The 13,883-nt window shown below is 39.6% G+C and overlaps 1 protein-coding gene across 1 annotated transcript in view; it reads left to right on the forward strand.

Moving 5' to 3' along the window:
- The first annotated feature begins 2,422 nt into the window (after positions 1-2,422).
- The window catches only part of LOC139723381 (receptor-type tyrosine-protein phosphatase kappa-like), a 55,975-nt gene continuing 44,514 nt past the window's right edge, over positions 2,423-13,883 (forward strand). Inside the window, exons 1-4 of the mRNA XM_071634629.1 lie at positions 2,423-2,518; positions 2,734-2,906; positions 4,347-4,498; positions 5,588-5,722. Coding sequence (XP_071490730.1) covers positions 2,423-2,518; positions 2,734-2,906; positions 4,347-4,498; positions 5,588-5,722 — 556 coding nt within the window. The remainder of the gene's footprint in view (positions 2,519-2,733; positions 2,907-4,346; positions 4,499-5,587; positions 5,723-13,883) is intronic.

The following is a 13,883-nucleotide window of genomic DNA, read 5'->3' on the forward strand; positions in this document are numbered from 1 at the left end:
ACGGAAAACCCGTCAGAAGAGGGCAGCAGAGATGACAAGGCTGATCGATACGAATCTACTTTACTGTATTTTTCCCTAACACATGCTGGTCAGACAAACATTACGATATTGGTGATAGATAACTAAATGGATCAAGCGATTGTTTGCGGCATCAACTAATCCACTGCTTTCAAGCTGAGTTATAATGTTTTTTGGTGTTGTTGTGCCATGAATTTGCGATGAGCTCGGAAGTGTGCTCTGAAATTCCTTAATGCTCGCCAACGTTCACTGAGATAGGTCAGGCAGGGAGGTGGGAAGAGATATCTCCCTGGGTCAGGCGAGTAACCTCAGCTCGGGCATTGGAATGGGAAGGGGAACCAGGCAGTCCCCTGGTAGGAGGGTTGGGGCTGACAGGATCGCGGGTGAGCGGGAGCCACTATTGTGTCCTCGACAAAACGAATGATCGAGACTGCTCTCTGGCAGTTAATATTGTCCCTGCGGACTTGGGAAGGACCCTGGAAAGTAGGCAAAAACAAAGTGGAGGAGAAACATAGTAGGCATGTAAAAATTCCCATGATATTGAAAAGGCATCGATAGCCTTAGGGGTCTTGTTCCCAAGACAAGTACGTAACCAATTTCCTATTGGCACGGGATGCAAAAAGATCAATTTCGGGTCTGAAGGAAGGTATAGATAAGAGCAACGAAAATATATATCAGGACGAACACTAATTTGATTCTTCCTATCTCTCTGAGATAGATTAATTTTCTGCTTCTATTATGAGCAACACCAGCCAAGTGGGAAACAGAGAGCCAAGAGTAGCGACCCAGCGACCACGCCCAAATGTCATATGACAACTTATTAAGTAATGGAATGCTAACACCCATTTTCCTGACGTAACTGACAGCAGCACTGTTATCTGACTTAATATGAATGTGTTGCTTATGGGAGGTGTCGCAAAGGGAGGCAAGGCCTCGATAAATAGCCAGTAATTCTAGTGCATTGATATGCAGATTAGCTTCCTCTCGAGACCAGACACCTTGAGCAAAGGAATTATCATTCCCACAGAGTGCACCCCATCTTGAGGTGCTGGCATCTGTACGAATATTGTCAATGGATGACAGGAATGTCGATGCAGGACCCAAATTCCTTGCATGGCAAGGAAAGCCACCAACGAATTTCTTCAATGGCATTATTGTTTATTGAATTAAAGACATGCATCAAAATTACCACCTGACTCTTGCACTGCTTTGGTTCTGCACGACTCTAGAACACGATAATGCCAACAACCCGCCGGTACGGGGTGAAATGGAGAAGAAAGAAACCAACAAACTTTGCTAAATCTCGAATTTTTTGTCGAGGGAGACGACAAAATAGGATGCCCAAGATTCCTTATCTTGTCAATTTTTTTTTTTGTCTAGATGGCTCGCCACCAAATTAAAGCCTGAATAGGTCAGAGATGTTGTGACTTCCCAAAATTGATGACAATCACAATGATGCCAGCAAATCCAAAACACAGTTCGTGTTAGCAATACTCTCCTCTTTAGAGCGGGCAAACAATTAAAATATCGTCAAAATAAATCATTATTCTCATGCCTCTGCTTCTAAGAGAAGCAATAACGGGTTTCATTCCTTTAGTAAATACCCTTGGCGCTGAACTTAACCCAGAGGGTAAGCAAGTAAAACAATAAAAACGACCATTCCACGAAGAACAAATACTTTGATAATCTTCATGAATAGGAATGGAAAAATATGCATCCTTGAGATCCAGTGACGTTAAGTAGTCGGATTGCATTGATTAGGATTTCTTTAACATTTCGAAAAAATTCCATCTTAAAATGCTCATACTGAACGAACGAGTTCAGATTTTTCAAATCAATGAAGGATCTGAGATCCTCGGTTTTCTTTGGAACTGTGAATATAGTGGACAGAAATGAAACTTCCCCTGGGGAAATTTCTGATGTCGCCCCTTTCTGGTTAACAACGGAAGAAATTCCAAATTAATTGCCTCATTTTCTTCCTCCGACAGTAGTAATTGAGGAGGAATAATTTTTGTTGGGATAACCGTCAAATAAGATCTTGTTTACAACAAATAGTGTCTGAAATCAAGGGATCAGAAATAATGAGAGACCACGTCTCTTTTGAAAAATCTGAGTCGTCCCGCATGTAAACGGGGACTTACTAGTTTTTCTACATTAGATGGTGCGTTGCTGGAAAATATGACGGTATGTTCCATCCGCGTGCTACCGAATGACCGAGGACGCGGTCGGTCGGAGAAGGTGACTTTTTGGCCCACGAGGGGCGACTCGCAAGCATTTTTCATGTTGTTTGCAAGTCTTTCTCAAATGGCGTTTTCCCTATGGAGATCGATCTACTGCATAAATTATTATGCCCCTGTACTTGTGATTGAAAGCAAGTTTGAGCTCCTCTCGGGTCCATACGAGGATGTTACCGCACAGAGTAACTCCGTCGACCGCCAGTCAAGCGACGGGCGCTGAATGGACTGACCGTTGCTCCCTAGCTGCTGTCTGCAGCTCCCGGGTAATTTTAGCATTTACTAAAGGGAACATTCACTGAATCACCGTCTTTTGCACTACTGTCAGCTGGACGGTTTTCCCGGGGATCGAGGTGCACCTTTGCTCCTCGACTCTCGGTGCACACACCGAAAGTGGGCGTCGAGGACGTCATGTACTGTAGTGTATGGATTCTTTTTTCCACGCTATCCTTTCACGGGGGCAATGTGACCGCCTTGTCAGCTGAGCAGTCAATCCATCAGAAACTGCGAGGCCGAATTCCTCAGGGCCTTCATACAAATTGTCTGCTTCCAGCTCTATGAGCTGGTCGCCGGAGCGGCGTTTGCACTGCCTACCACGGGCTGTGCTGCCTGCACTAAGCTCTCGAACTCCGCCTTCGGGTCGGAGCTGAGCACGTGAGTGGTTGCAGAATTCTGGCTGATTGACTCCACAAAGTGCTCAGTAAATCAACTTCGCGGTCACACCGCGAAGGAGCCAGTCTGAAGTGCTCCCGCATGCAGCGCATGGTGGGCTGGCTCAGAGGTTTTAGTTACGTTCAGACGGGAAACCTCGAGGTTTGCTCGAAGTTTCGAGCCACGAGAAATCTTATGGTTAGCGCTCTAACCACGAGCCGCGGGGGGTCCCCACTCGTAGTTAAGCACCGTGTGGACACAAAACACAACGAACTCGAAGTTAAGAGTGACCTCGCCGTAAACTCCGGCCCCCACAATTTCCCTCTGCTTCCGGGTCAACCTCCCAAACGTACACCACAAATATAACAAACACTACACGTGAAAAACGTATGACGCACGACACAACAACATCATCTTTTCTTCCCACGCGCTTGATCTCTGAAACTGAACACGTCGAACTCGCTACTGTATTCTATATTCTTCTCCGACGCTAAAAAAAAAAAATAAATAAAATGTTTTCGGCGAATATCTTCATAAAGGCATAAAGTCATAAGTGCAGTGCTATCTCTGCATACCATGACAGAGAAAAAGAGTACCTGTAAGCGAGTCCGACAGGGTTCGACTAAAGAATAAATAGACGCCTTGTTAGCAGTGTGGGCTGAAACTTCCGGTTTTGTGGTTTTAACATCGAGTGGGACCCACTCGTAGTTACGGGGGGCAGAAGCTTAACCTCGAGGTTTTGTAACCTCGAGGTTAAGATTCGTCGTGTGGACACACGTCGTAGTTAGGGGGCAAGAGCTACACCTCGAGGTTTCCTAACCTCGAGGTTAGGGCCTGCCGTCTGAACGTAACTAGAGACAGACATCTGTCCATCCATAAAGCGAGATAATTGGGCCGATAAACGTTGAATCTCACTCTTCTGCGCCGAAAGATTAGACCGCAGCTCTACCTGATATACAGCCCCGTTACCGGCGGCTGTGAACCGTTGTCTTCTGTATCACTCAGGTTTGTCCCACGTCGAAAAAGATTAGTAAGCGAAGCTTATAACTCTCTGCCGAACATACGAAGAAAAGATGTCGAATAGTGGGAATACTCGCTATTTATAGGGACTGGTTTGCCAAACTCATTATCATAACAAAAGACTTTGAATTTCCTTGGTGTGATCTCTCTGCCAAAGCACGCAGGAATATGCTAACCCTCTGAAAGCTTGTACGAAGTGTTATGTAATAGAATTATGATATCACCCTAGAACTACAAATGTATAATGTCATAGATATTATCATGACATAATGGTGATGCCTTCTTAACAATATCTGTGCATTCTATAGCCTACTTTGAGCCTGTGGATGGGAAATTTACCCGTACAGTGAATGTAGGTGACACAGGAGTGATGATTGAAATGAGAGCTACCACTACTAGTACTCTTGTAAACCCTGTGTGGAGAAAGGATGGAGGAGACCCCGTGACAGGACAGACAACCAACACGTTCATGTTTTCTGATCCAATCGTGGCTGAGGATGAAGGCATCTATGAGATTTACTACAGTGGTATGCGAAGTCAAGGAAGAGGAGCCTTGTACAGATTAATAGTTCGAAGTAAGTCATTGAAGCAAGGATAAGTTTTTGTGTATAAAAGAAATATCACACTAGAAAATAATAGATATGAAGTGTTTAATAGATTTTCAATGATTCTTGATCTGTCTGCTTCGGTATCTGAACTTACCCTGTTACTGTTTGGTTAAGAACGTATATATGGAATATGTTCAAAATGCAGATTAACGTACATCGATTATTACACAGTACCTGCGACTCCAGTTTCATGCATATCTGAAGAACAGAAAAGCTCCCTTTCTACTATGTACATTGTATATCAATTTCTTTAGATATACTGACAAGCGCGTTTGAATGAACACTGACTTATAAATGTAATCTGTGTAAAGTGGGAAATCGAAAAAGTCTGAAGTTTTACATGTTTGAGCCTTGTTCTGTGCGATTGCCGTGATAAGTACTTAAATAATAAGATATAATCTTAACTTTGGACTAAATCACAAATCATCAATACCTCCTATCAAAAATGTATATAGGTACTTGTTTGTCGTCCATGTATTGCTTGCATTTTGTTCCGCCATTAGAGACCGAAACCAATAAGATTTCAAACATATGGTATGATTGCATGTGCTTCTTTGCGTTGAAGGCCACTTGAGTATAATTTAACCATGTTGAGGTACGTTACAACAATAATCATCTTCGATTCCAAGATCAGTTTCATCTCAATTAACATTGACGATCCCTACATGCATCAAATTCCAGTACAATGAAATATATGTTCATCTCGTTAGCCACAAGGGAAGCCGAGTTTCACATTGTGGTGTAACACAATGGACGGACCGAATTCATCTGACTGCTTTTCCGACATCGACTACAACAACAACAGAAAAACACCAGCGAACAAAGATACACCATGATAGGGAAATCCGTCCGTTTAATTTGAGAAAGTTTTAATGATGAGTAGTCGAAAAATAATAATGAATTTATAGCATTTGGTCACATTTCTCGAACTTATGACATCGTATACTGTAGCAAGGATATTCTTAGGTAATTCAGTACCGGTATAGGACAAAGCTATACGTTGATGCGACATGCATGATTATTATTTTTTTTTCTCTCTCTCTCTCTTCTGTGTAGATTGTCCAGAAGGTAAATGGGGCCCCCCTAACTGCGTCAGAATCTGCGACAAATGCTACAATGGTGGACTTTGTGATGACGATACTGGCAGATGTGTATGTCCAAACAACTTCAAAGGACCAAATTGCTTACAGAGTACGTGTACGGTATACACCTTATTAAGATGAGATAGAATACATACACCGTCGATATGACTTTAGGTTGGACTTAGACGTAAACGGACAATATTAATGATATTCTAAGCAAATTCTATGACCAAATGACTTTTTAATGATAGAATTAGATAAAGAAACAAGCAATTACAAGCATTCTAATTGGACAGAGGAGATTTAATAATGGAATCATAAGGAATCAAGCTTACACTTAGCACTGACAACAAGTGATGAGTAATGACATTGGTAATTTGGTTGCACAAAGCTGAATTTTTTATTGATTTTTCTTTTTGAAGTGATAATTATGATTCTTCTTCTTCTTCTTCTTCTGATTAAGTCTGCCTCCTTCAATAGATTGAAGATTCTTGCAGACTGGAGCTATTTACATTATAATACAATTTATTTACAGATATTTACAAGCACATAGAAAATTTGACGAAAATACTAGCCACTGTGATCAACCGCTAGACGGTTTCGAAATGATCCCACAGATGGCGCTGAAACAATTTCTGACGACAGGGAATTCCAGTTCCTTACAGTTCTTGGGAAGAATGAATGGCGATGCGATTCAGTTCTCGAATATGGTACCTGATAGGAGTGTTGTTGCGAGGCTCTCGTTAACTGAGTAGCCTGTTTGATGATATAGTCCTGTGCTGAAAGAGGAGTGAGATTATTGTGTATTTTGTACATCATAATTAGCCTGTCATTTTCTCTGCGCTGTTCTAGAGTGGTCCAATTAAGTTCTTGTAGCATTTTGGTGACACTCGAGGTGTTATGGTAGCGATTTAAAGTGAATCGCGCAGCTCTTCTCTGGACCATTTCCACTTGGTGGATTAGGTTCTTGGTAGATGGGTCCCAAACTGTGGAAGCATACTCAACAATTGGTCGAACCAACGTTTTGTAAGCTGTGGCTTTAACATCAGAAGATTTTATGCGAAGATTGCGTTTTAGAAATGCAAGCACGTTATTGGCTTTATTGACAGTATTGTTGATGTGTTGGGTCCACTTTAAATCAGAAGTGATGGTTACACCCAAGTACTTCACGAATTCAACAGATTCAAGAGGGGCGTTATTTAGATGATACACGTGTTGCACCTTACTTCTTTTCCTGGATATTGTCAAAACCTTACACTTATCTGTGTTCAAATCCATCATCCATTTTTTCGCCCAGTCACCAATTTTGTTTAGGTCCTCTTGAAGATTTTGCGTATGATGTTGATTGTCGATGGTCATGTAAGAAATTGCATCATCGGCAAAAAGGCGAACCTTTGACGCGAGACCATCAGGCAAGTCATTGATGTAAAGTAGAAAGAGGCAAGGCCCAAGAACCGACCCCTGAGGCACTCCAGATCCTACCGCTACTGAAGAAGATTTAATACCATCCAAAACGACCCTCTGACTTCTTCCATTGAGAAAACTTTGAATCCATTTCAGATTTTTCCCCCTGATACCGTAGTAGTCCAGTTTACGTAAAAGCCGCTCATGCCCAACCTTGTCAAAAGCTTTTGAAAAATCCATGACTATAACATCCGTTTGACGTCCTGCATCCAAGTTCCTATGTAAATCGCTTGTGAAACCAAGTAATTGTTGTTCACATGACATGTTCTTACGGAAGCCATATTGCAGGGGGAAAATGATGTTATTTTCGTCCCCGTGCTTCATAATTTTGCTGGCTAAAACGTGCTCCATTAGTTTACAGCAAATACATGTCAGCGAAATGGGGCGGTAGTTTACAGGAGTAGATCGATTACCTTTCTTGTAGACTGGTACAACATTTGCTTCATTTGCAACATTTGATTGATACGATTTTATGCATCACATAACACATATTTAGAGTTATGATACACTAATGACGACAATTAGAAGAGCTGTGTTTAATGAATTCACATGAATAATGAGTTTAGTATGAACTGAATGACTGTTTTTCTTTTCTTTTCTTTTCGATAAGTATACCTGATGTATATTTTGCCTATTTACTTTTTTTTTCTTCTCTTTCAAGTCTATTGTATCTTCAAGCGATATGCTTATTTGATGCCAGTCTTCTGCATTTACACTCCCCATACATGCGCCACAATTCAGTCAGATCATTTAATTCACTTAGTCTCGAGTGGTTCCCAATTGTCATGTTCCCTTATTCTTTTTAATCTGTAAACGCATATTTTATAATAATGTTCGGATGTACACACTGTATGTTTTATTGTCTTGAAAACAAAGAGAAATGACTGTATTTCATTTGTAATACATATTCAATGCAGAAAAATCCCAATAGATTCATCTGAATTGAAAAAAAAAGAAAAAAAAGAAGTGTACATGTATAGGCCTAAATGATTGAGCTGCAAGCTTTCGTCCTACTCCTGAGGACTTTCTCAAGCATTATGCAGTGAAGTGTTGTCTTGCTGCTGTTGCCTGTCTTTGTTGATCACTGGGCCATAGATGGGTGAAAGGGTATAGCCCGAGTCTCTGTTGAGAGCTGGATTGATCCTTCTGATCCAAAGTGCTTCCTTTATTTTTCTTTTTAACCAGTTGCTTTCAAAGTCAATGATACGCGCCTCATCCCATTCAATGTTGTGTCCTGTATTGTAAGCGTGCTCAGCTATCGCCGAGTGTGATGGATTGTTTAATCTCAGTGCCCTTTTGTGTTCCTTAAGTCTCTCGTTCAAGGATCTGCTAGTTTCCCCAATGTAACAATCATGGCAATCAGCACAAGTGATCTTATATACAATGCCTGGGTGATCCCATAGGTGTTCCATGAGTTTGTTGGTATAACTTGCCATTGTAAGTGAAGTAGGTGGTTTACTGAGATAATTCAACCGATTGTTGGCCGCACGGATAGACATATTGTGAACACAACAGATTTTATTGAGAAGGTGAAATCTTGCAAAGTTACAGCCAATAAGAAACTGGTGAGCTATGATGTCAGTTCCCTTTTCACAAGTGTTCCGGTAAAACGGGCTGTGGAAATCGTGATAGAGCATCTACAAGAAGACCAAACACTTGATGATAGAACAGGTTTAAGCCCTAATGAAATTGGTCAGTTGTTGAGTATTTGTCTTGAAAACACCTACTTCACTTACAATGGCAAGTTATACCAACAAACTCATGGAACACCTATGGGATCACCTATCTCACCGGTCGTTTGTAACTTGTATCTAGAACATCTGGAAGAAGAGATCTTTTCGAATGCTCCCCACCCCCCCCCCCCTAGAATCTGGTGGAGATACGTGGATGACACTTTTGTTATCATTGACCAAGACCATATCGACGAATTCACCCTAAGTGCATCAATAGTATAGACCAACACATTGAATTCACTGTAGAGCAAGAAGTTCAAAGTTCACTGAATTTCCTAGACACAAAGGTCTCTGTCAACCACGACCTTTCAGTTTCTATCACTGTGTACAGGAAACCAACCCACACTGACTCCTATTTGAACTTCGATTCGGATCATCCACTCAACACAAAGGAGGGAGTTGCTAGATTTTTGTATTTGAGAGCTCGAAATGTAACCTCTGACAATGATGCACTACAGAGTGCATTCCACCATATTGACAAGACCCTTACAGCATGTGGATACCCAGCTTGGATGAGACATAAAGCCAAGGACAAAACAAGAACTAAGTCACCCACAAAGGAAAGGAAGGAGACTAGCAATAGGGTAGTCCTCCCCTTCATAAACACAATATCTTCCGTTTGAAAAGAGCATTCCACAACAAGGACGTTGATATTGCATTCAAGAGCTCTAATACCCTGAGAAGTAGACTAGTCCATGCTAAAGACAAAGTCCCAAGGCACATAAGGTCAGGCATTGTATATAAGATCACTTGTGCTGATTGCCATGATTGTTACATCGGGGAAACTAGCAGAACCTTGAACGAGAGACTTAAGGAACACAAAAGGGCACTGAGACGTACTAAACAACCCATCACACTCGGCGATAGCTGAGCACGCTTACAATACAGGACACAACATTGAATGGGATGAGGCGCGTATCATTGACTTTGAAAGCAACTGGTTAAAAAGAAAAATAAAGGAGGCACTTTGGATCAGAAGGATCAATCCAGCTCTCAACAGAGACTCGGGCTATACCCTTTCACCCATCTATGGTCCAGAGATCAACAGAGACAGGCAACGGCAGCAAGACAACACTTCACTGCATAATGCTTGAGAAAGTCCTCAGGAGTAGGACGAAAGCTTGCCCTCTACAATTAAAGGTTGGTTGAAGCTCAATCATGTAAATTTATCGTCATCCCCTGCCGATGAAAGTTTTTTGTATCATGTGTAGGCCTATTTATTATAATGAGAGAAAATAAGGTGATGACATGTTAACTAAGTCTCGTTTTGAAATTGTAATTTTGACTGACATAGTCTTTCACAAAAACGTGTTAACATTAGATGGCAAATAGTTGTATAATTAATGTTCTTCGATAGGCAATACCCTCCTTGTAAAGTCTATTCAGAAATGCAGACTTCCCTTCAACAATGCAACGTCCCCCTTCATTTATTGTGAAAGCAAAAGAAATAACAGAGAAAAAATGAAAGAGAAAGGGGGCGTGGGCCCCGCTTTTATTTTGTGATGGCACCCCTCTTTACGGAATTCCTGGATCCGCCCCTGATATCAATTCCTTTTATATATTCCAATTTAGAGAGAGAGCTTAACCCAGCTGGCATGATTACTCTTGGGATTGCAAAAGTAATTTTGAAGATGTATAGATCCACAGATAGTTTGCCATTCACTTGCAAGTTCATCAGCTCACGGGTGAAATAGATGTTTTCCAACATGACCTGCAATTAGATGTGATGCGCCTTAGATGTATCTTAATGATAGAAGTTGCTAAGGGGCAGCGGAACATTTTTCAGTGTATGTGTGTGTGTGTGGGGGGGGGGGGGGGGGGGGGCTGCGGGACCGGGGGTCTTAACCTTGAATCCCCCGCTAAGACGGGAAAAATGTACGAGTGGAATATCTGAAATATAAATTCATGGGTGTTGGGATTTTTTCCCCGATTTGTTTTTTTCCCCCATTTCTCTTTTTGACGAACCAAGAAGATGTGTGTGTGTGTGTATATGTGTGTGGTGGGGGGGGGGGGGTTACAGCCCCCTCGGTTCCTCGGCCTCTGCAATAGCCAGTAAAGGTAAAATCTAAAACTTAAATGAAAGCTGGGCATAATGGCAACATAAAGATGATCGATGAGCTTTCAATATGTGTCCACTCGTCAGACTTTTACAGCCCAGCAGTAGAATAAGATCAGACTAATATGATAAGATAATGGTATCACTGCTTGGCAAATGAAGAGCTAACTACAATGTATATTATTTTGTATGTCACATGCAGGTTTCTACAACAATTAATGTCTCCATACGATGTGAGCCCGTCCAAAATGAAACCTTGTGTGGGACAAGGGTGATATTGTTTCATTCGTGTACTAACTGTATGTCCAACATGAAACTTTGTGTATGGTACATGAGTAATTATTGGATCCTTTAGACAGTGTCACTTGGTTGAAAAGTGTCTTTTAAATTCTTTGCAATCCTAAGCAAAGATTCCTTCAAAATTCAAATCCAGAGCTTTTGCTGTCCTCGTTATAGTCATGGCAAAACAGGTTCTGACAAATATCTTCAAAATCTTTGGTTAAAAAAAAATGGAGGATATTGCACAATACACAGACACATGACACTGACATCACACATTTCAATTGACATGTGCGTAGAGTAAATTGTATTTTGCATTATTTATTGCCCTATTTCTTTTCTGTTTATCCACTGCATTCATTCATGTCATGCGTATATACACTGGCAATGAAAAAAACAAAACAAAAAACGTACCCTCTAACATGTCAGGTCACATATGGATAAATATAATCCAACAGGTGCTGTGATATAAAGACTATTTAAAACGTCTTACGAGCGCACTGTGCATTAGATTTGCCAGTCTAGATGTACAAATAATTAAACAATAAAGTGATAATGCCATGTTATCCTGCGTAGACTCATTGCAGGGTTCTCTAACCTGACCTTCATTTGAAATGTGTTTGTCCAAATTTTTACAATGTTTTAGAAATACTTTTTAAAAGCTGATGATGATGTTAAGTATTCATCACTGCTCGATCATAAACAGGTGTTTTCGATATTTTATGTAAATCCGTCCCCAAATTTGTGCATTTTTTAAAACTAATTTAATCCAATTGTGTCATATTGTAATTTATTTGTGTGTGTCCCAGGGGGTGTCAAATGAGTGAAAGTCGTAAGCACTGCAGTAATCTCAGTTCCCAATCTACAAATTCTCAGTTTATGCGTTCAATGTTCAGCGCACATTTTCCCTTTCAATCATTACAATGATGATTTTGATTTTGATTTTGTAGCTTCTTTTATCGGAATGAAAATATCAATGAGCAGGGATTTTAAATTTTGAGAATGAAACCATCTGATATCAATGACATTGGTAATATTCAGTATGATATATTTGATACTGGTGATAATACACAAAATTAATGTTACTTGGTGACAGTACTTTTTTTTTCCTGAAGATTTTAATATGAAGGTAAACAGGGTCAGTTTCTTTTCAGTTATTCTTATAAATGTGAGAAGTTTATGTAAAAAAAAAATGATAGTTTACAAATATTTTTGTCATCTTTGGATTCAGTTTTGACATTACTGGAATAAGTGAAACTTGGTTGAATACCAATTCCCCTATGAACATGTATAATATAGAAGGTTACTCCCTAGTTCAATGGTGTTAACGTGATAGAACGGGAGGAGGTACGTGTTGTTTTTTATATTAGAAATAACATTCAATATGTAACACGTAGTGATATATTCTTTTGTTCGACAGGAATGGAATCTATCTTTATAGAAAGTACAGAATCATCAAATAAAGTTATTGGTTGTGTTCACAGCCTGCCAAGTAGTAATGTGTTATATTTTAATGAGAATATCAAATTGTGTTTAGATCTTTTTGAAGTGGAGAAAAAATATATTTGTTGGGTGATTTCGATATAAATTTGCTTAGAGATAATAATATTATCTCTAAGCAAATTTATATTATAAAGTTTTGGTACCTCAAAAGTTTCCCTGAGTTTCCTTGTCTTAGTTTGTGTTTCAGGTTAAAGTACCTTTCATATAACTAACACTGTGAGACTTACTCGCCCCAAAGTGCTCTCATGTCTTAGTAATCATGCAATAATGGTTTCGTACCAGAGCAGAGCGGGCTCTGAAAAATTCGAACGAGCCGTTAGTTTGACTCGACGCGGTACCGCGAGAATCAATATACACGTATTGTACGAAACCATTATTGCATGATTACTAAGACATGAGAGCACTTTGGGGCGAGTAAGTCTCACAGTGTTAGTTATATGAAAGGTACTTTAACCTGAAACACAAACTAAGACAAGGAGACTCAGGGAAACTTTTGAGATACCAAAACTTTATGTTATCTTTAATCATCACTATCATAAATATACTATTGATTTTTTGCAAAATATGTTTACGTATAATTTTCATCCGCTTATTTCAAAACCATCACGGATTACATCGAAATCTTGAAAATTGATAGATAATATTTTTCTTAATACTTTTCATTAAATGTTAAAATCTGGTTTATTATATACTGATTTATCAGACAACTATCTTTTTTTTTTTTTTTTTTTTTTGCTTGCTTGTTTTTTTATATCTACAGATGCCAAGCAAAACGGTACAAAATATGTCAGGAATAACAACAATAGACCACAAAGAAGATGTAAAGAGTTTGTTTGCAAAAACCGATAAGTCCATTTTTGAAGATTTTGAGTTACGGTCTCTGTCATAAAGTACAAAATAATACCTTTTGAATGATATATTGTTCACTACATATAAAGGTACATTTTTGAAGTTATGGTTAAAAGAAGCAATAATTTTGTTTTATTATTCTCTTTATTTTTCTTGACCTTTAATCGCAAATATCTCCATTTCGCAAATATGGACTTATCGGTTTTTGCAAACAAACTCTTCGTTTATTACTGATAAAATGATTGAAGAATTAAAAGAAAGACAGTTGAAAAAATGATTTGTCATCTCTTTATGAGAGTGATGATGTGAATGAAAGTTATAGTTATTTTATGGAGGTTTGTATAGCCTTGTATGAGGATAGTTTGCCTCTTGTTACCCAAAAGATG

Source organism: Diadema antillarum, unplaced genomic scaffold (genome assembly GCF_040938485.1).
Source record: "Diadema antillarum isolate AM-2024a unplaced genomic scaffold, OU_Dant_1.0 scf00000188, whole genome shotgun sequence".
Lineage (NCBI taxonomy): Eukaryota > Metazoa > Echinodermata > Echinoidea > Diadematoida > Diadematidae > Diadema > Diadema antillarum.